At 50.3% G+C, this 22,442-nt stretch overlaps 1 protein-coding gene across 1 annotated transcript in view; it reads left to right on the top strand.

Moving 5' to 3' along the window:
* The window catches only part of LOC111826507 (teneurin-4-like), a 376,579-nt gene that overhangs the window by 350,029 nt on the left and 4,108 nt on the right, over positions 1-22,442 (top strand). The window contains exons 4-5 of the mRNA XM_023755919.1: positions 3,111-3,398; positions 6,532-6,801. Of these exons, the coding sequence (XP_023611687.1) occupies positions 3,111-3,398; positions 6,532-6,801 (558 nt within the window). The remainder of the gene's footprint in view (positions 1-3,110; positions 3,399-6,531; positions 6,802-22,442) is intronic.

The following is a 22,442-nucleotide window of genomic DNA, read 5'->3' as shown; positions in this document are numbered from 1 at the left end:
CCTCCGCGCTTCTGCTTTGTGGCAGGGAAGCCATGAGTTTCTGGGCTGCATTCTTCATTGTTTGTAGTTACTTAGTCTTTGCCTTGAAGCCTGTGTCTTTGGTCAACAGGCACACGCTGATAAGACAGTCACCCACCAAGTTAACAGCCGGAATGTGTCTCAGCCTATGAACACGTTTCCGGGGGGTGTTCCTTCTCCAGTTATAACTGACACCGAGCTGGAGACTTCTAAAGTGCGCCTTTTAAAAATAAAATGTGGGGCCCTAACCGGTTTGGCTCAGTGGATAGAGCGTCGGCCTGCAGACTCAAGGATCCCAGGTTCAATTCCGGTCAAGGGCATGTACCTTGGCTGCTGGCACATCCCCAGTGGGGGGCGTGCAGGAGGCAGCTGATCAATGTTTCTAACTCTCTATCTCTCTCCCTTCCTCTCTGTAAAAAATCAGTAAAATATATTTTAAAAAATTAAAAATAAATAAAATGTGGGGTTTTACTGATGATAATGCAGCTAACATCTATTCAGCGCCCATTATGTATCAGGGGCCATATGTTGCAGGGATGTGCATTAATTCATTTAATCCTCAGAACAACCCCAAGAGGTCGGTGCTATTTTACAGATGAGGACACTGAAGCACAGAGTGGTTCAGTAACTTGTCCTAGGTCACACAGCTGCTGGTGGGGACATATACTTCAAACCCAGGCTGCCTTTAAAAAGAATGCATCTGAGCAATGCATTTAATTCCGTCTTCGATGTATCTAATACATATTTATCTAAGTTGAACCACCAATATTTTATATTACTTAAGATTGGTAAGAAGAAATGAAGTTTATTCATTTATTTACTCAGCTGGCATTTCATGAGTTCATGGATGCCAGGCCTGCCTCCAGGAACTGCTGTCTGGGGGAGAGGCAGGCATCTAGTTAGGTGGATAGTCTATGATGGAACCACATGCACAGAGGTGCAAAGATCACAGAATTCGTGTCCAGAAAGTGGCTCAGTGAGTGGAAGTGACACGGGCCAGACACAAGAGCATTTGGACTGAGAACTGGAATTCACCCTAAAGACTCTGCAGGGCTGCTAGGGGGGCAGAAGGAGGGCTCTGGCCTGATCTGGGCTTAGGAAATGCACCTGGCACAGCATGAAAAGGCAATGCTTTCTAGCAGTTACGTGGCAAGTTCAACCGCCTCGGTCAGAACTGTGGCTCCACCACTCAGGAACTGTGCAACCGTGGGCAGGTCCTTCACCTCGCAATTTCTCATCTGAAAATTGCAGATGATCATAGTGCCTGCGTCACAGGATTAAAGTGAGGATTCTAATGTTACCATTAAGGAGAGGGCCTTTGGCGTCCTAGGAGGGAAGAGAGCATCTTCAGGCCAAAGGGATGTCTCAGATGTCCACGATTAAAGGCAGAACTTGGAAACCACTAGTTCCCTGACCAAAATGACTCGTCCTTGTGTTTTGTTTGGCCTGTAGAGTATTTTGAAATTAAAAATAATAAGTCCAATTTCCCAGCTTGTCTTAAAAACTCACAAGACACTCTGCACTCCAACATGGCAGCATTGGCAGGCACTGGGTGGCACTGCCCTCATGGACAGGCCCCCTCCCTGTCTGTCAGAGGCCCGGCCCCCACAGGGAGACCCCAGGTGGCCCCGTAGACCACACTCTCACTCTGTGGCTTCTCCGTACGACAGCCACCCAGCAGAATGTGTGTGTACCCGTGTTTCTCCGGACAGTGGGACAATGAATGAAAGAACTGAGAGGCTGTGTGTCAAGAACGGAAGAGCTCTCATCACACGTTATGCAGGACATTCTGCTTTCCTTCTGTGCTGACCCCTGGCTCTTGTAGGGGCTATGTTTGCTGCCCCCAGAGCCAAAGGAACACATTTGGACAGAGAAAGAGGGTGTTATGACAGCTTTAAAAAATCCCGGGGTGTCAGTCTAGGGTAAAAAAGGTCAAGATGGGGGAAAGAGGAGAAAGGCAGTGGACAAAGCAGCACCTCTCCTCTCTCCCTCCCACCCATCAGACACCCTGACAACACCCAGATGTATGGGGCAGGCACCGTAGCTGGTATAGCGGCGGATCACTGGAGGGGCAGGTTGAGGCATCTTCGAGGTGGAAGGCGGAGGAGCAGAGACAGGATTCATTTTTAGAGGCTCTGGGTGCAAGGCCCCCTGTGGCCTTGGAGGGGTGCTCTCACCCCTCGGAACCAGAGGTCCCCCAGGTGCAAATCGTGCCACTGATGAGACGGCGAGTCTGCAGGTGAGGGAGTCCTCTCTCTGGCTGTGTGGCCCTCAGAGCTAGCCCAGCTGGAAGGACACTGTTGTGTAGCAAGAGTGGGAGGAAGGAATAGGAAAAGCTCAGGTTTTAGAGCCAAGCAGACCTGGGTTCAGGGTCTGCCTTTGTTACCACCCCGTGACCTTGAAGTTGGTTCTGAACCTGTGTTTTCTCAGCGGAGAGATGAGGATTGGTTGGCCAGTTAATGAAACCAATGTGTATCAGGTGTGCCAGGATTCGCTGGAGGTGCTAGAACTCAGGAGTTAGCAAAACAGGTAAAGCCCAGGCTTGCATGGAGCTTGCGTATTAGTGGAAGAAAACAAATAATAAGCAAGTAATTAGTTATCTGGTGGTGACGGTGTAGATTGGTTGTTGATACCTTGGCTCATTGGGTTAAATGCGATCATCTATGCAAAGTGCTTACCGCAGTGTCTGAGTAGAGTCATTCATTCTACAAATTCTTAAGGAGCCGCTCTTCTGGGTCAGGCCCTGTGGCAGCTGGGCACGTGATGGGAACAAGCCCGTGTTCCTGTCCTGGGGGATTAGGAAAACCAGAGCCCTCTGGCCTTTCTTAGCTTTCCTGGCAGGGATCACTGGAGGGGCAGGTTGAGGCATCTTCGAGGTGGAAGGCGGAGGAGCAGAGACAGGATTCATTTTTAGAGGCTCTGGGTGCAAGGCCCCCTGTGGCCTTGGAGGGGTGCTCTCACCCCTCGGAACCAGAGGTCGGTCCCGCAGCACTGCAGGGTGAATCAAGGTCCCAGGCCCAGATGGACCTGGCTGTGGTCTTTGCCTCCTGGGGCCCAAGCTCACGCCCTTTTCTTTGCTTTCCCGGCTCCAGACCGCTCAGCCCTGAGTGAGGCAAGGACCCTGTTCGTGGATGTGGAGGAGTGTGGGCCAGAGGCCATGGACGTGAAGGAGAGGAAGCCATACCGCTCGCTGACCCGGCGCCGGGACACTGAGCGCCGCTACACCAGCTCGTCCGCAGACAGCGAGGAGGGCAAGGCCCCACAGAAGTCCTACAGCTCCAGCGAGACCCTGAAGGCCTATGACCAGGACGCCCGCCTTGCTTACGGCAGCCGCATCAAGGACATGGTGCCGCAGGAGGCCGAGGAGTTTTGCCGCACAGGTGAGGGAGGGCCCGGGCCAGAGCCTGGGGCAGAGCCTGGAACCGAGCCTGGGGCAGGTGTGCACACAGGTGTGGCCCTGGGCGTGGGCGCAGTGGAGCAGCAGGGCCAGTGAGTGCTGAGTCAACACCAAATCTGCTATTTGGCACTGGGATCTAGTCAAAGCCTGCCCTGCGGTTCTTTCTTAGTTCATTGATTTTCATGCTCACCACTTCCTGGCATAAAGAAGTGGTTAGGAGCGGGGTCCGTTCTTGGGGCTGAGTTCAGAGCCGTGGGCTCTCCTCCAAGCCTCACTGCTCAGCTGTCGATGGGCAGGAGTGGCCTCTCTATTGGGCCGAATTGTTATGAGGACCATTGAGATGATGTGTTTGAATGGTAAGTGTGATAACACCAAGGAAGTGCTGAGTAAGTCTTGGCCGTTAGTTTTGTTATCTGTTCATATATTTCAACAAACATATCTTAGCACCTTTTGGTATCAAGTACTGCCCTCACCTTGAGAGGAAGCTGTTTCTGAGATGGACCTAAAAACTTCCTAATTTGGGGATTATCCTGGCACCTGATTCCCACTCTTTCATTTCCTACACACAGTGGTCACTAAAGCCTGTCCATCCTGCTCCAGAGTACCTTTCAAATCCCTCGCTCTTCTCCATCCCCTCCACCACTGGTCCAGTTCAGGCCACTGTCTTCTCTCTGAGAGGATCAGCCACAGCCCCCTTCACCCGGTGCTGCCCCCTGTGGTCTATTCTCTGCACTACAGCTGGGGTGAAGTTGGAAATGACTCCCCATGGCCCTTTGCCTTAGCTCCTTAACCTGGCTTAGTAGGGCTTTCCCCACATGCATTTGTCCTTTGGACTATTTTATCCCCTATCTCTCCACCTCACCACCCATGCTCCGGACCCACTGGACTGCTCACTATGTCCACCGCTTCCATGATATGTTCGCCAGCCTGGAGCCTCTGTGATTCCTGCCAATCCCTGAATGCTCCTGCAGCCCTCCCTGGTTCTACCCTGCCCACGTGCCTTCTACAGATAGGGTTAGCCAAGCATGGTGCTGTGCAATTTATATACATCTTGCCTTTGTTATTTAATCCTCACAACAACACCAAGTTGGTTCATTTGCCCAAGATCACAGAGGTAAGAAGAGCTGGACATGGGTGCACGCGTGCGCGCGCACGCACACACACACACACACACACATATACGTGCATACACACAGCATGTGGCCTCCCCCACAGGCCTGGATCCACAGGAAGGCTGACTTGGCAAGGCTGCCTCTCAGGTTTGAAAGATGAGGGGTCTGCTCTCTCTCCCAGCTTGTGGTCAAGAGCTCAAACTCAGGCATCAGAAAACCTGGATTTGAATTCTGGCTCTGCTGCTCTTACTACCCTCAACACCTTCCCCTGAGCAGTGGGATAACTGTGACCCCTCCTAAAAGGAGGCTGCTCAGAATGAACAAGGACTGGAATTAAAGTCCTTGACACAGTACCTGGCATGGAGCAGCTGCTTCCTAAACGCTGCCTACTACTAGCTGTCATTGCTGGGTCTCAGTGAGGGGAAGGGACAAGGTGGTACCCAAGCTCCTCTCCAGCTCTGCCCGGCCCATGGTTGATAGAGCTCAGGGAGCCCTGCCAGTCCAGCGTGGCCTGGATGCCACCCTGGGTGCACGAGGCTGCAGAAGGGGCCGCTTCTTGTCTTTGTAAATAACAAACAAGAAGCATTCTCATCTCATAGGCAGCTGTGAGCATTGCAGTTTATGAAGTACTCTCTCTCCCCTTACCTCTCTGGATCCTCAAAAATCCTGAGGGTAGCAGGTCATAGGTTATCACCCTATTTTACAAACAAGAACACAGGCCCAGGTGATGTCACCAGCCTGAGCTTGCACAGCTAGATGTTGAGCAAGGTGGGATGGGCTCCTCAGGAAAGAGGCCAAAGGGACTTAAAGCAAACAGGAGCACATCTCATGTTTGGTGAAATAAATCATCTAAGCTCACACATCAGAGGGGCCAGGCTGGCTCAATGGGATCGCCGAACCCTTAGAGTCAGCCCTCACCCTGCATTTCTCCAGTCCTGGGATGTCTCAGCTCACTCATATTGACACTGAGTCTGGCTGCTTAAAAGGATATTCAGGGCAAGCCATATGGAAATCAATGCAGCCAAGGCTGTTTATTGCAAATAAATTTGATATTTCACTTAATGTAGCAGTCATTCTTCATAATGTGTGACTGGTGTCCCTTGGGAGGGCTGGCCCAGCAGAGCAGGAATACTGGGGGCAGCAGGGGGTGAGACTGTGAAGCTGGGAGATGCATAGGACGGGTGTAGAAAGATCAGAGGGAGCAAACTGGGCACACAGGAAGTGTGGTGTGCAGTGAGGGTGGGAGGCAAACTGGCCTATGGCACATTCAAAACGTTTAACATCTGGTCTGGCCCAGACCCTGGCCACTCAGAATGTCCTACTGGCACTGAACAGCCCAAGCCCCTGCTGTGCCAAGCCCGCTGACATTAACCTTTTAGCAGCTGCATCATGGAGAGACTGGGAGGTGATCTCATCGGGGGTGGGGGCCTTGTAGGGAACAGACTGGAGTGGGCAGAGCAGAGGCTGGGGCACTGGGTATGAGAAGGCTTGGGCATCAGCTATTTACCAGGCAGTATGGGACTGTTTTGTGACTTTATCCTCCTTGCTGGCAAGCACTGCACCCCGTCCTGACTGGAAGAGGAGACCCAAGGCCCTCCATTCAGTGTGGCAGACCTTTGTTGGCCCCTGTAAGCACCAGATTTTGTTCTAGGCACAGGGTTTCAGGAATGAGCAAGGCATGGCCCTGTGCCATGAGGTCATCATCGGTGGAGGGGTCAGGCCCTTAACTCTGTGACCGGGGCCACGGACTCTGAGGAGCTCAGAGGAAGGGCAGTGACTTCTGCACAGGGTGTAGGGTTAGGGGAGACTTCACGGAGGAGGTGTCATCTGACCGGGCCCTTCCTCAAAGGGTGTAGAAGGTTGGGGCTGGTGGGGAAGGGGCAGAAGGGGCCGTTCAGTCAGAGAAAAGGCACAGTGAGCTCAAAGGCCAGAGGGAGTCCTGGGCTGGGGGCCAGGCTCTGATGGGAAGACCCCTCCTAACCAAGCTCACCTGTTTCCTCCCAGGAGCCAACTTCTCCCTTCGTGAGCTGGGGCTGGGCGAGGTGACACCGCCTCATGGGACCCTGTACCGCACAGACATCGGCCTCCCCCACTGCGGCTACTCCATGGGCGCCAGCTCTGATGCCGACATGGAGGCCGACACTGTGCTGTCCCCTGAGCACCCCGTGCGACTGTGGGGCCGGAGCACACGGTCGGGCCGCAGCTCTTGCCTGTCCAGCCGGGCCAACTCCAACCTCACGCTCACCGACACGGAGCATGAGAACACCGAGACCGGTGAGTGGCAGCCTGGCCTGAGCCGGGCACCTGGGCTGCAGGACCGGGGTCTGAATTACACCATTGCTTGGGGCTCTAGTGATGTTGGTGACAATTGCTTTGCTCTTAATGGTCAAAAGTCAAAGCCTCCTGCACAGACACATGTAATACCCACCAAGCGGTGCCATGACAGAGAGTGGATCTCCACTCTTTCTTTCCTGATTAGGCAGGTGCCTCAGAGATGGGGAAGCAGAGGGGCCAGGGACATGACTAACCCATCCCCCACAGCTTGTCTGCTAAGGCCTGGCCGCAGGATCCTGCCTGAGCCCTGCTCCTACAGGCTCCAGCCTCCAGGTGCTCAGCAGTCCTGGGCCATCGCCATGGGCGCTGCCCCACCCCAGCATCTTGTGTTGATCAGAGATGGCTTCCAAACAAACACTCTCATGGTGGGATAACTCAAAACTTGAGGTTTTGCTCTAGTTTTCCCGTATCTGCAAGATTGTGTGGCTGGGCTAGACTCCGTATTCTACTCTCATTTCTTCAGCCCTTTCTTCCAAGGCCTCCTTTCTCTGGTGCAGGAAAGGGTGTCTGGGTTCAGAATGCTCCTCCTTACCATCAGTCCTGAGGGGCCCTGAGTTAGGCCTGTCCTGCAGTTTGCTGCTGAGGGGAGTGGGGAGCAGGGGAGGGAGCCTCCCTTTCTCTGGTGCTTTGGGACCCGCCAATTTCTGGGCAGCAAGATACTTGGGTTATTGGTTGCTTTGAAGGCTTCTCGCCACGGTGACAAATGATCCCTTTTCCATAAAGTCATGACAGAGTGAGGTGCACACCACCCACACTATTGTACATTCCCTGAGAGCTGAATCACTGCTGAATTAAGCCTCTGTTGGGTGATAATGACATAGTCAATGAGCCTGAAGAGCCCGGGCCTTTGATAATGGGGTCAGGGAAATGGCTGCCTGCTTCGCCTGGCCTGCACCCTGTCCTGATTATCCATTTCTGCACTGGCCACCACGCTCCAAGCCCCACTGAACTCAGGGAGGATGGGCAAGCAAAGGAGGTGAGCACGAGAATCTAACAGAGAGACCCGGCCTCTGCATCCCTTCCAGACCTAGACACCCCAAACCCAGACACCCCACAGGCACCCATGTGCTTGCCCACTTTCTCCCAGTTGGGAAGTTAGATTAACAGCTTTGTGATACTCGGTTCTAAATGCTGTCAGTGACTCATACTGACAGTAAATGAGCCATGGGAATGGCTCCCTTTTATCCACTGATGAGGTTGACAGTACTCTTGCTCACAGGGTGTCTCCTCAATTGACAGCTGAAGATGGTCTCAGAGGTGAAGGGTATATGGGCCTTGTCTAGTTGAGCTGGAGCCAGGCTCTCCTCCTATCCTGGTTCTTTCTCTTCCTCTTTTCTCCCTATCCCCCACCTTCAGTCTTCCTCCCCTCCTCCTCCTCTCTTTCTCTCATATTCTTCCTACTGGCCACAGTTCCCCTTCCCCTGTGATGAGAATTCAGATCTTATGATCGAACAGGGCTCAATTCCATCGGACATGTAAAGCAACACATCACAGTGTGGCCACTTTTCAGGAGTAGAGGGAAGACATATAGAGGGCCTACTGTGTGCCAAGCTGCTGCACATGTGTGACTGATTGCCTCAAATCCTCATAACAACACTATGGTATTTCCATCTCCCAGATGGGAGAACTGAGACTCCAGAAAGGTCACCTGACCCGCCCAAGATTGCATAGGCAGTGAGTCATCAAGTTGGCAAACCTCGGATTTGAACTCAGATTTCTCTGATCCTGTAGTCTGAGCCCTTTGCCCAGCTCCATTGGAATCAGGGAGAGGGTGGGACTCTCAACTGAGGTAATCAAACATGTGTGACCAAGTTCTCAGAGCTCCTTACCAGATGCAAATGCAAAGCATAATCCCCAGCAACTTCCAGCCACAGGAACCCGCCTCTGCCTCCACCCGCTCCAGCCTTGCATTAGTCAATAGTAATTGTCAACAGTATTGATAGCGGTGGAGGCTTTTGCTGAGGTCACAGTGATGCTGCGTGCAGCTGCCATCAATAATAACTTTTATGGGGTCCATTAAAGCCAATTTCTGCCCTTGAAGGTTAATGTCAGCAGCTTTTATGTCACTGCTTAATATCCAAAATAAATACAGAATTGACTGGGTAATGTAAACACAAATCTTCCTCTTCAGGGCCGCCAGGCAGAGCCGCCCCTCAGCCTCTCCCGCTGAGTGGAGCCAGCAGGCTGGGGGGCAGTGAGGAGGAGCTGGCACCAGGCCAGGCACACAGTTGGCATTCAGTAAATGTTTTCTAGAAAGCAAAGGTTGCAATGTGAGCTCTATTTCCACCCACCGGGTCAGGTAGGCACAGTGTCTCTGTTGTAGAGTCATTCTGAAATTTTGTCTATATACTGAGCTCCTTGAGTGTGCCAGACATTATTCTAGAATGCAGGATCTAGATGAATATCGGGGGAGGTGGTGATATGACAGCCTTGTGGCCCAATCTATAAGGGAGGGGTAGCAGGCAGTGTCACAGAGTGGACAGAACAGTGATTCCAGAGTTAGTGAGGATACCTGGCCTTAAATCCTGGCCATGCTGTGTCCCAGCTCTGAAACCTCCTTGAGTCACAGTTTCCTAAAACAACATGCCAGAGGTTACCAAGGGCCGGGAGAGGGAGGAATGGGGAGTTAGTGTTCAATGGGTGCAGAGTTTCTGTTTGGGATAATGAAAAAGTTCTGGAGATGAGCTAGTGGTGATGGTTACACATGTGAATGTGCTTAATGCCACTGAATTGTTCACTTAAAAAATGGTTAAAAGGCCCTGGAAAGTATGCTCAGTGGTTAGTGTTGGCCCCATGTACCTAAGGGTCACAGGTTTGATTCCCAGTCAAGGCCATGTACCTGAGTTGCAGGTTTGATCCCTGGTCCTGGTGAGGGCACATGCGGGAGGCAACCAATTGATGTTTCTCTCTCTCTCTCTCTCTCTCTCTCTCTCTCTCTCTCTCTCCCTCTCCCTCTCCCTCTCTCCCTCTCCCCCTCTCCCCAATCCCACGCTCTCTAAAAATCAATGGAAAAAAGATCTTCGAGTGAGGATTAATAACAACAACAACAACAAAAATGGTTAAAAGGGTTATGTATGTTTTACCACAATAACAACAACAAAAAAATCAGCATGTCATCTTTCGTACTTGAAGTGTTACCATGAGCTTGTACTACATTTGTGAGGTGTCTGGTCTGGTTCTTACTTCATGCTAGCTGTTAATATTAATTTTGCCCTGAGGGTGCAGAGGCTCATTCCTTCATTCCACTCATGGTCTGCACCTGGGCTCCAAGGCAAAGTGGGACTTCCCTGAGCAGAAGGGAGCCAAGAGGCATTCCCAGTAGAGGCGATTGTGCAAGCCAGCGCCTGGAGGCGTGAAGAGGCATGGTGGGTCTGGGGAATAGTGAGGATTTACTCCGCACTTTAATCCCGGAGGCAAATTGAGAAATTCACTTAGAAAGGAAACAATGAAACAGAATCACAGTTACCCCCAAATTATCAGGCAGCCTGGGTGTCAAAAGGGAAATTATTAGTTAACCTAATTAGGCAGCCAAGTTGCTTATTCAGAGTCAGAAGATTAGGTGAGCATCTCCAAAGCACAGTGAGAGAGAAGCTCATTACCAAGTTAACTCAATTTCTCCCCTGCCCTCCCTAGCTCCATGCTCATGAGACTTGGTTTTAAAAGTCTGTGGGAAGATCTATCATGAATTCCCTAAGTGGCCGCAGTGCTGTAGCTACCCAGCCATTGTCCTTCATCTGGGATTGGAAGACGGGCTGCCTCAGCTGGGGTGGGGATTGGACCCCCACACTTGACTACCTGGCAGCTTTGTGAGCTGGCCCACACTCCCTCCCGGGAATGCATAGGTGCCAGCATTTTCAGGGAGTCAGAGCCTCCCCCTGGACAGTGTTATTCGTGTAATAAGGGCGGTAAGGCCCCAAGGTCCAAGCAGGCATGGGAAGGGTCTAGTAGAGTCAGAGCACTTGAGAATCTGGGAGCCAGAAGAGAGCTGGCTCTAGACACTGACTCTTAACCTTTTCCCATTTTCTAGCCAAGGAAACTGAGATCCGGAGAAATTAGGTGACGTGCCAATGATTGCACAGCTGGTAAATGGTAGAGCTAGGGTTGAGGCAGATCTGCCTCACTCCAGTGACCACTGCACAATACAGTTTTCTGTAGAAACTGGTTTTTATTAGCTTAATGCATACAATTTATATGATCTGAGAGGTGATTCTAGCTGTTTCCAGAACATACACTTTTGTCAGCGTTAGAAAGTTCCAGAAAGCAAACTGAATCCATAACCTGTGAGAGCTGATCAGGAGCTAAAGATCATACCAGGCCACTCTGAAATTGTGGTGTGCTATAGAAAACATGTTTAGAGTAGTGATCATAGAGGTTTAAGAGAAAAATTCCAGCCAGAGGATGTCTGAGAAGGTTTCATGGAAGAGGTGCTGGCCCTGGGCTTTGAGGGCTAGGAAGGACTTTCACGGGTAAAGAGGAGGAAGCCAGGGGATTCTGTGTGCCAAAGGCATGGAGGTGGACAAACTTAAGTTGTATCCCATGAGGTTGGAACATCAGAGTGTGAGTGGAGCTATGGGGGCAGGTGTGCTGGGAGGGAAGGTTGGAGAGTTCAGTGGATTGTCTGGCTTTAACAACAATTTGTTGAGCACCTACCATGTGCCAGGTACTGTTTTCAGCATGATCAACACAGACAAACCTGCCCACTCATCAGTGGGGAGTCTGATGATATACAAATTTAACAATTCAATTATATAGGATGTGTTATGGAAAGGGGTGAGGGGATGCCAGATGGGAGAGGGGTTGCAGTCCTAAATATGGTGGCCGGCGAAGGCTTCACCAATGAGATGGCATTTGAGGCAGGTGAGGGGAGAGTGCGGAGGTGTCTGGAGGAAAAGTGACGCTGGCAGAAGGAAGGGCAGGTTCGGGACACTTGAGGCAGGAGCGTGTCTGGCTTGTTTGAAAACAGCAAGGAGGCCAGTGTGGCTGCAGTAAGGGAGGCAATGTGGGGTAGGGATGCATGCAGGCCATTGTCCAGGGAGCCAGGGGAGGGTTCTGAGCTGAGGGGTGACAGAGTTGATTAACACGTGGACAGGATCATACTGGAGGCAGTATTGAGCTCTCATGGGCTATGTTGAGTAGGGGGCTACTGCAGTAAATCCAGGAGACAGGACGGGGCTCAGGCCAGGGGGAGATATGGAGGCAGTGAGGAGGGGATCAGTACCTGCTAAAGGGAACGAGCTGCTCCTCCCTGTTAGCAGTGAGAATACCTCAATGCTCTTAGGTTCTGTGACCAAAATGGGCTCCCAGGGGAGGGGCACATCCGATTCTTCTCCTGGCCTCACAGCTTCTTGGGCCCACTTGCAGAGTTTTTTAGCACTGGTCTGTCCCATGCCACAGTCCACACTCTCTCATAGTTCATGGCTTTGGTCATGACCCACAGCCCTCGCCCGTTCCTCATACCTCACTCCATCCCGCTGCTGATCTCCTTGGTTTCTGACCTTGCTGCCCAGCTCCCACTCCCAGCCTTGCAGTTCCTCCCACATGAGACACTTGGCACCATCTTTGTTTGCTATAATCTTGGCTTCTCTTTGGCCATAATTCCAGTCCTCCCTTCTACTCACTAGCCTCAAACTGCTTTAGTAAAGTTTGACCTAGGACTTCATAGTACCACCTCTGCTGGAGATGCATGACTGGGGAGCCAGTATGTAACAGCCACTAGCATTGTTGTCCTTGTAGTTCCTTGTAAGAGGACTTGAAGAAGCCCTGGCCTGGTTTAAATGTATCCCAAATCCACTCCCCACTGGTGAGCTCTGTTGCTCCCCCTGGTGGACAAGTACATACTAGTACAAGAGCACCCTGCTTCTGTACTGGGAGGAGGAAAAGAGAGACAGGGAGATTCAAGCTACACCAAATAAGGATAGATTGCATTCTTGAAACTAGGTTAGGACCTGCTGTGTGTGCACAGAGGTGCAGCAAACCCGTTTTGCTTTTAATCTGAGCCAACATGACTTTCAATTCCAGTGGAAGCAATGATGTGCACAATGTCAAACTTCCTACCAGAAGACATTTGCAAGGCACTTTTTTCCGATCAGTGAGCTCAGCTTTATCCAGGGAGAGTGACTCCTGGGCCTCTTTCAACTTCATCTAACCCAGGATGACTTCGGGGAAGAACAGAATAACTGATGATGGAAAAATTGCTGTCTACCCTCAAGAGCCTAATTCCAGTGCTGGGTGTGTGGAGTCTAGGGATGAATCTGATTCAATTTGGGGCTCTGTTACCAGTTCCAGTGTGACCTGGAGCAAGTCACTTCCTCTCTGGGCATGAGTTTCCCCATCAGCCTAATGGGGTCATTAGGATTCTCAGGCAGCAAGATAATTCTGAAGGAGAATGGACTTTGGAGTCTAACTTAGAATTCCAGCCCAGCCATCCAGGAAGTGGGTGGTTTTGTGCAAATATTGAGTCTCACTGAGCCTCACTTTCTCCCTCTGTAGCATGGGTTTGGATGCATGCCTGCCTCCTAAAGTTGTAACAGGCATGAAAGGCGATTGCCCACAGGAAAGATCAAGACTACATTTTCCAAACTGTGGGTCATAACTGATCCTGACATCAGTGCTATGGTTCAGCACCATCATTTGAAATAGTAAATGGAATAAAGAGGAACAGAATTGAGTACATAGCCCATAGTACCATTTTGTGAATTTTTATTTTAGTACATACAACACCTATACTAGGTCACCATATACAATGTATTTCTTTTATATATAATTATATTTTTATTGAATTTAGAGAGAAAGGGAGAGGAAAAGGGATATAGAAACATCAATGATGAGAGAGAATCATCGATTGGCTGCCTCCTTCACACCCCCTACTGGGAACCAAGCCTGCAACCCGGGAATGTGCCCTGACCAGGAATCAAACTCATAGGTCGACGCTCAACCACTGAGCCATACCAACCAGACTCAATGTATTTCTTACTATGGAGTTCAATTTTAAAAAATGTTTAAATGATGTATATAGCAGGACCTTGTGAATGTTAATGCCTTTCCTTCAAGAACCCATCAGCTTAAGCATTCTGTGATTCATAATGTCACCATCTTGTCCAAAACTATTGACATAGTATTTTTAGGACCCCTTACTGAGAATGAGTGTGTATCTGGGCAGGGACTCATGATTCAGTTGAAAGAAGCTGGCCTCTAGGGTCAGATGAACTTGGCCAAGGTCACAGGGCTTGTATAATGACAGACCTGGAATTCCTGACTATCTCTCTTCCTCTTACCCCCCCAGTTCCTCCTATATAAATGGCCATTGTGACTGATAAGCCTGAGGTTAGTTATGAGCTGTGCGGACAGTAGGAAAAGCACCCCCAAACAGGAGCAGCTGACCTGGGAGGATACAGAGGCTGGAAGAGTTATCATCTCAATTCACATAACCTGAATCTCTCCACTTAGCACAAGGCAATTGGAGAGGAATCCAGGGCAAATATACCTGAGCCCCACCTGCAACTAGGATGTCCCCCAACCTGTGGGTCCTTATCACAAATTTAATTGCACACTCATCAACCCAAACAGACTGACCACAATATGGAAATGACTCTCTTTCCTCTGACTTTGGGCTCCTCCAGGAAAATCACTCACAGCTCGGTGTGAGGAAGGGCTGCTGGAAGCTCATATGGCTGTGACACAGGAAACATAGTGCGGGGAGGGTGCCAACGATCATCCTCAGGCTCTCTGGAGCCAGTGCAAACCCCACCAAGTACCTCTTTCCGGGAGAGATCTCAGAGAAGACCAGACCCTCCCCAAACTCTCCCCGAAGTGACAGCCCAGCTCCCTCTGATGGTGGGAAGTGGAGATGGTGAAGAAGAAGAGCATTAAACTAGTGGTCAGAAGCCTTGGACCTGACTCCCAGCTGCGTGGACTGTGTAGGAAATACCACAGGTTTGTTATGTCTGAGCCTGTGGGGATGAAGAGGAGATGAAGCCAGAGAGGAAAGCTGGGCTCTGCCATGGCCCAGGGCGGTTCTCACCTGCTGATTCAAGAGTTGGCCTTTCCCTGAAGGTCATAAGGATCCACAGAAACGGTTTAACCCCTAGAGTGCCGGGGAGCGCAATTGTGCTCCTCCTGTCTTTCACCAAAAGTGCCGGAAGCGCTATCAAAGCTTCGAAATGGCGTCCAGTTCTAAGTCTGCTTTTATTAGTGATGATGATATTGCTAAATATGTCAATGTAGTAAAGGTTTCCTTAAGTTTTTGAATATTGTAACTTTATTTACTTGCAATTCATAACTTTTTTCCTAAACTGCTGTAAAATCAGCAAAAATGCCTTGGCAATTTTAGCATAGTTCCTAGGATATTGGTTGGCACTCAAAGGGTTAAGCAGGGAGAAGTGAGGGGGGGACAATTCCTTCCCTGATTCAGCTGAGGACGTCCATCTCTAAGAGTTTATCTTTCCCTTTGTATGGATGATGAAATTGCCCCACCCCACTATGTGTCCCTCCTTAAATTCCTATGTTTAAGCTCCATCCCCTCATGTCATGGAGGTGATTGGGAATGGGGCCTTCGGGAGGAGGTTAGGGTGGGCCTCAGGATGGAATCGGTGCCTTTATAGGAAGAGGAAAGGAGAGAGCACTCTCTCTCTGGACGCCAGGAGGAGAGTCTTCAGGACCGCCATGCTGGCACCCTCCAGAGCTGTGAGAAGATGAGTTTCTGTTGCCTACATCACCCAGCCTGTGCATTTTGTTACGGCAGCCCAAGCTGACTAAGACAGGCCCCAGAAACTTAGGTAACTTTCCAGCCAGGAAGTCTACACTGATACGTAACAGGGCTGTTGCAGTCCAAAGCTCTTTCCTGAAGCCATACTGCCTCACAGAGCCAGGAATGCAACAGGGTTAGAGTGAATGACCGACAATGCTTTCGTGGGTTACCAAGGTGCCAATATGCCAGACTTTCCCCTCCGAAAAACCAAACAAACAACCTAATAACTCACATTTATAAGCACAGATTCTGGTGCCAGACTAACTGGGCTCAAATCCCAACTTTTCCACTTATTAGCTGTGTTAACTTGTGTTACACACGACATGTTTTTTAATGTCCATGCCTCTATTCCCTAACCTGTAAGATGGGGCTAATCCTACTGTCTACCTCATAATGTGGTTATAAGAATTAAGTGAGGTCAGAAGTTAAAGCACTTAGAATAGTGCCTGGCATATAGGAGTGCTATTCAAGCATATGCTGCTGCTGCTGTTGTTATTATTCATGGTACAGTGCCTTGTGATTTACAAGGCGTTTTCACATCTCGTTTAACGTTTGCAACACACTTTGAGGTAGACACCAGTCGTCGTTGTTTGGAGGTGCTCTGAGATGACACAGCTGGCAGTGGGGGAGGCAGGATGCAACCCCTGGTCCCTCTGACCCCGCCCCATGCACAGCTGTCCGTCCTCCCTCTGGCAGCCTGCAGCCTGGCTCTTTCTGCCAGAGAGGACTCCCTGGCTATGAGTGTGAGAACTCCATCAGGCCTGCTCTGCCCTAGTCTGTCTGGGAGAAGGATCTCTGTCTGTTCAGGAGGAAACTTCCCTTCAAATGAAGAGTCAAACCCTTTGTGGTACAAACACTGGAGAGGACTTTTCTTTCCAGGACTGCTCAGCAGCCTGGCTCCTAAATGAGTTTGCTGCACTCTGCTTTGTAGGACCTTAAGCAAAACAAATTGCTTCCCTAAATGTGCCTCTGAGAAGGGAACAATCAGATGGAACAAAGGGGGTTCAAAGTGCGGAGTAAACCCAGGGAAATTGCTTGCTGTTCCAGCTTCCTCGAAGGATGGGAAGAGAGAGGAGCCATCCTGGGTGTGGGTGGGATGTGGGCTGTGAAAACGCAGAGAAAGGAACCAAATGGGCTCAGTCAGAAGTTAGCACATCCGAAGTGAGACACCTGGGCCTCTCGCCCACCCGCTGCCTCGCTCCCAGGCCAAAGGGAGAAACTGCTGAAACCCAAAGCATTTACCCTTCTTTCCACCTGCATTCACAACTCAATAGTCTAGCTCGGCCCTAGAGTTAGCAGTGCTCAGAGATGCATTTTATTTGGGGAAAATAGTGTGCCATCCCCCCCACCCCCACCCCGCTAAATTTAAAAAGCTCTTCAAGAGTCTACTCTGGGATGGGGCCACTATTATTCACATTTAGGGAGTGTGTAATAGCTCACAATTTTTCATAAATTACCACATCAGCTTCCCAGGCCAGGGCACCTGAGCCCGCGCCCTGACTTTGAATGGATCTTCGCACTAGAGACTGTGTTGGGGTGCTTAAGGCTCTGGGACTCGGGGGTAAGAGTTATCATTAGAGCAAAAGGATGCAGAGCCAACCAGCAGAGGGGAGGATGCAAAGGGTGGAGTTCAGAGGAAATCAGGCACCAGCTCCCAAAGTCCTCTCCTGCAGTCACATGGGATGCCCCGATTCCTCCAGCTGAGTCATAATGCAAACATAATACAAAGTACTGTCCGCCAGGGAAGCTCCAGGGAGACCCCTGTGCCCAAGGATTCTTCCCCGGGGCTGGTCCCAGCAGGTCCCAAAAGCCCAAACTCTCGGAAGGAAAGCCGGTAGTCGGCACAAACCTCATTATGTGCACACAGTCCAGGCACAGGGAGCCACTCTTGCCGCTTAGGGAAAGTTTTATGTCCAATAAGGAACTGTTTCCCAGCAAGTTCCCAGATGTCAACCTTCCTAAGGTGGCCGTCTCAGGCCGGCTTTGTTGGCTTTTTCCTGCAGGAGCCTCTTGTACTGTCCTGTTTGACCAGTAAGCAACCCTAGCAGGCCACCCGGTGGACACCTCTCAGCTATGTAGTCCTTTCTCCTCTCTCTGTCTTTCACACGGTAACCTTTATAAAGTGATGATAAACTTCACCCGTAAGAAATGGCTTGAAAAAGAAAGCTCACCAATTAGTGCTGCTAATAAAGGAGAGAAAATGAAGTGATGACTCTCAGGAAGAAAGAAGAAAGGCATTTTCAGTGATCTCACAGTGGTGCCATGCTTCTGGTCTGCGGTGGTGTTGATGAATTGGGGGTGGGGGCAGGGAGCTCAGTGACTGAGCAGGAGCTGCGGACATTCAGCAACGCTAGGCTGCGGGAATGCCGAGCTGAGGCAGGCGTGGGCTCCGGCCCCCCGCTCATAGTGTAAAACAGACAGACACAGCCTGCATGGTAGGTGAGTGCTGTAAACGACCCTGGGGGCCATGATTCCCATCCAGGGAGCGCTGGATGGACCACAGGAAGAAGAGTGTCTGCCTCCATGGCCTCTCACTCCTACGCATCCTGGCACATGATTTTCAGGGGTCCCAATGGCAAAAGAGGAGGCTGTGGGACCAGTATGCCAGTTGATTCTGAAAGTAACATGCAGGAGAAAGCTTTGGTGGAAAAGTCCCAGACCCACTGGACCCTAAATCAGCCTCTCTGCTAGGCAGGGTAACATCAGGACCCCTTAATGCCCTCCCACCAGAGACCACCAGGAGCTCACCTGGAGCTGAACAAAGGTGGGTCCATTAGCTGTTTCCAGTGAGGCTAAGGAACACACATTGTGTCTCATCAAAGGGGGTTAGGAGAGATGCTCAGGGCCTGTGTTAGATGATTTGGGGACGGGTTCAGGGAAGTGGAGCTTTGCCCTGGATTGGACACCGTCAGGAACTGGGGGTTGTTCTGTGCCTGGGTGTCTTAATACATCTTATAAAGAAGGCAGGGAGAATGAATGTGGTGAAAGTTGTAATTGAAAAATTGTAATCCTATTAGCCAGGATAGGGGGATGGCTGGTCACTTTGTGGTTTGGACAGTGTTCTCGTTATTTTCTAAGTTCAGACATCATTGCCGCGTGGCCTTGCCTTTGTCTTCATCGGTTATGGCTGTAGAGTTGCCGGTATGTGAAATGGCTCGTATTCCACAGGAGAAACCCCTGCCTGGCTGAGTGCCTGGCCTGTTCCAAAGCCAAGGACAAAGGAACAGACCTGTGGGCCTGGTGACAGCTGGCTCCAGGGCCTCCACGAGCTGTTCTGAGAAAATAACAATGAAAATAACTTATTTAATAATGAGTAGTATTATGATCATTAAATACTACTAAATAGTTACTTTTTAAATAACATCCTATATAATAAAGAGGTGATATGTTAATTGACTATCACACCCTGGCACAAGATGGCCACCCCCATTTGGTCACAAGATGGCTGGCAGGGGAGGGCAGTTAGGGGTGACCAGGCCTGCAGGGGAGGGAAGTTGGGGGCGATCGGGCTGGCAGGGGAGCAGTTAGGCATCGATCAGGCTGGCAGGGGAGTTGTTAGGGGGTGATTAGGCTGGCAAGCAGAAGCTTTAGGGGCAATCAGGCAGGCAGGCATGTGAGTGGTTGGGAGCCCCGGATTGTGAGAGGGATGTTCGACTACTGGTTTAGGCTCCATCCCTGTGGGATCCCTGTGGGATCAGGCCTAAACCAGTAGTCGGACATCCCCCAAGGGGTTCCAGATTGGAGAGGGTGCAGGCTGGGCTGAGGGACACCCCCACACACACCAGTGCACAAATTTTGTGCACTGGGCCTGTAATATACTCAATAAATAATCAAATTGACTATTTATTATCGGTCGGATATCCTATGAGCCTCTTTCAGTACATAATCTCATGTCATCCTTAATATCTTTTCAAGATTAGTATTTTGATTTTTTTTTTTCAGATGAGGAAATAAAAACCCAAACAGGTTAAGTGACCTCCCTACGGCCACTTACCTATTAAGGGGTAGAGGACTGAATTCACACGACCTGCCTGACTCCAAAACCTGTGCTCTTCCCACCGCCCCTCTGGCCTCTTGGACATGTAGGTGCATATGGTCACTAAAGAGATGGCTTGTCAAGCTGCAATTGAGACTGATATTAGTCCAAAGAGCATGACGGCTGAGACAAATCCAAAGTATGTTTTGGGGTCCACAAAAATATCCTGGGCCCCAGAAGCCCAGGCCCTGGCAGGGTGTGTGGTTCCTGGGAGCTGCTGACGTAGCTCCAGCACCATGAGCCCACCCTGGCATCCCCAGGAGGGAGAGTGAGCTGGATCTGTTTATGTTCTTGCACAATTGGCTAATTAATTCAAAAAAGAGCTGCCTGTTATTGATTAACTCGGCCTTCCACCATGAGGAATGAAACTCAATATCTATAACTCCAAAGCTGGGGTGAATCTTTTAGGTAGCAGTGATGGTCAATCTTGCCATTCCCTTCCGAGATTCAGTAGGTTTAATGGGTTGGGTGGGAGGTGGGGGGGATTTGAAGACCTGTTTAAATTGGTCCCTTGGCTAGAAGCATTAGTTTTCTTTCCATGGTCCAATTTGTACTTATCTATAAAGGTTTTCAGAGATCTATGTAGCTCTAGGCAAGACTGTGGTTTGTTTATTTATCTGTCTCAGTATAATCAGGACCTGGCACATGAAATTCTGCAAATACTTATCGCTGAGAGTGGGTGTTCACTGCGTCCTGATGAATGAACATGCCCATCCGTGCTCATTCATGAGGCTCAGAGCGAGCGAGCAGGAGAATGGAACTAATACTCTTTACTACCGGATGCTGTGTGCGCCTCCTAGGGCTGCTGTAACAAAGTACTTTTCATAAAGTGGGTGCCTTAAAAACAACAGAAATTTGTTTCCCAGTTCTAGAGGCTACCAGTCCAAAATTAAGGTACTGCTGGGGCCATGTTCCCTCTGAAACCTGTGGGGGAGCCCTTCCTTGCCTCTTCCTAGTGTCTGATGGGTTGCTGGCAGTCATTGGCACTCCTTGGCTTGTAGCTGCATCATTCCAATCTCTGCCTTCCTTGTCACATTGTGTTGTCCCTCTATGTCCCTGTCTGCACGTGGATGTTTTCCTGTAAGGATACCAGTCATATTGATTTAGGGGACCATCCTATTCCAGTTTGACCTCATCTTGACTAATTATATCTATAATGACCCTATTTCCAATTAAGGTCACATGCAGAGGTGCTGGGGGTGAGTGAGGACTTGTCTTCATCTCTTCAGGCCGCTATAACAAAAATCTTATAGGCCAGTGCCGTAAACAACATTTACTTCTCACAGTTTTGGAGGCTGGGCGTCCAAGATCAAGGTGCTGGTAGGTTTGGTGTCTGTTGAGGGCCGTCCCCTGCTTTTTCTCACTTTGTCCTCAGTGGCAGACGGTGACAGAGCTCTCCAGGTCTCTTTTATGAGGGCACTAACCTCATTCATGAAGGCGCCACACTCATGACCTGATCACCTCCCAAATGCCTCACCTCCTAATACCATCATCGTGGGGGTGAGGGTTGCAACATATGAATGTGGGGGCCACACACATTCAGTCGGTAGCAGACTCCAACATCTGTCTTTTGGTGGAAGTCAATTCAATCCGCAACCAATGCCCATTCTGCTCCAGCCACTATCCCAGGCCCTTGCCCCGCGTCTCCTTAAGTGAGTTTGCGGTGTCTTAGCAGCCTAGGAACTACAAACAGGAGAACCCTTTTTAGTCTGAATAACAGGGCAGTTGTGACTCTCCATGCTGGACTGCAGGGCCCTGGGTCCTAACTGCAGCCTCCCCTTCCTCTCCCACCTCACAGCCCAGCAGGCTGGCTCAGGGCACCTAACCTCAGGCCTCATCTGAGTGAGTGAGCCCCTTCCTGGGAAATGTGGATCCACAGGGAATATTCCTGCCTGAGACTGTGTGGGCGACACTATGGCCTTGCCTGTAACAGCAGGGGTGTGAGTGTGTGAGTGTGTGGGTGTGCAAGTGCGGGGCTAGGTGCTGATTGGAGTGTGTTGGGGTTTCGGAAGCCTGTGCGTGTATGATTCAAGTGTAAAATATACTTTGCAGTTTATGAGCTCAACTGTAAGACTAGCCAGTGTCGTTATGCTAGAGGAGTACACATGTGACGGGGTGCAGGGAGCACACGAGTAAGTGCATGTGTTTGACTGTACATGAGGGTGTTTGTGTGCATCTGTGCATGAGTGAGGAGTAGGCAGGGATTTCTGCCAAATACCTGTTGTGTTTTAAATATATTTTTATTGATTTCAGAGAGGAAGGGAGACAGAGAGAGAGAAACATTAGATGAGAGAGAATCACTGATGTGCTGCCTCTGCACGACCCCTACTGGGGATCAAGCCCACAACCCAGGCAGGTGTCCTTGACCAGAATCAAACCTGGGACCCTTCAGTCCACAGGCCGACACTATCCACTGAGCCACACCAGCTAGGGCTGCCTGTTGTGTTTTAGACTCAGGCAGCAGGCAAAGGTGAAATTTTTCCTTCCATTAAGATGAGGAAGAAAGGCTTTGGGGGCCTTTTTTTTAACTTAAAAAAAAAAGAAAAAAGAAGGAAAGAAAGAGGCATCATCCAGTTAGTGGTTGTTAATTAGGAACAGGTCCCAGGGAAGCCGCTTCTGAGGCAGCACCAATAAATCACTCACTAACTGTCCATGGCTGCCTGCCTCCATGTCTGGCTTCTCTGCAGCTGGAGCTCCACTGGCAGCCAGGCCAGGGCCGACCCACTGTACATGTATCCGTATGCAGGGCTGCCTCTCTCCCAGACCCCTCCTCCTAAGGGCATCCCCAGGATGCACTAG

This window comes from Myotis lucifugus, unplaced genomic scaffold (assembly GCF_000147115.1).
Source record: "Myotis lucifugus unplaced genomic scaffold, Myoluc2.0 scaffold_86, whole genome shotgun sequence".
NCBI lineage: Eukaryota > Metazoa > Chordata > Mammalia > Chiroptera > Vespertilionidae > Myotis > Myotis lucifugus.
This window is presented reverse-complemented; position numbering and strand designations above follow the sequence as displayed.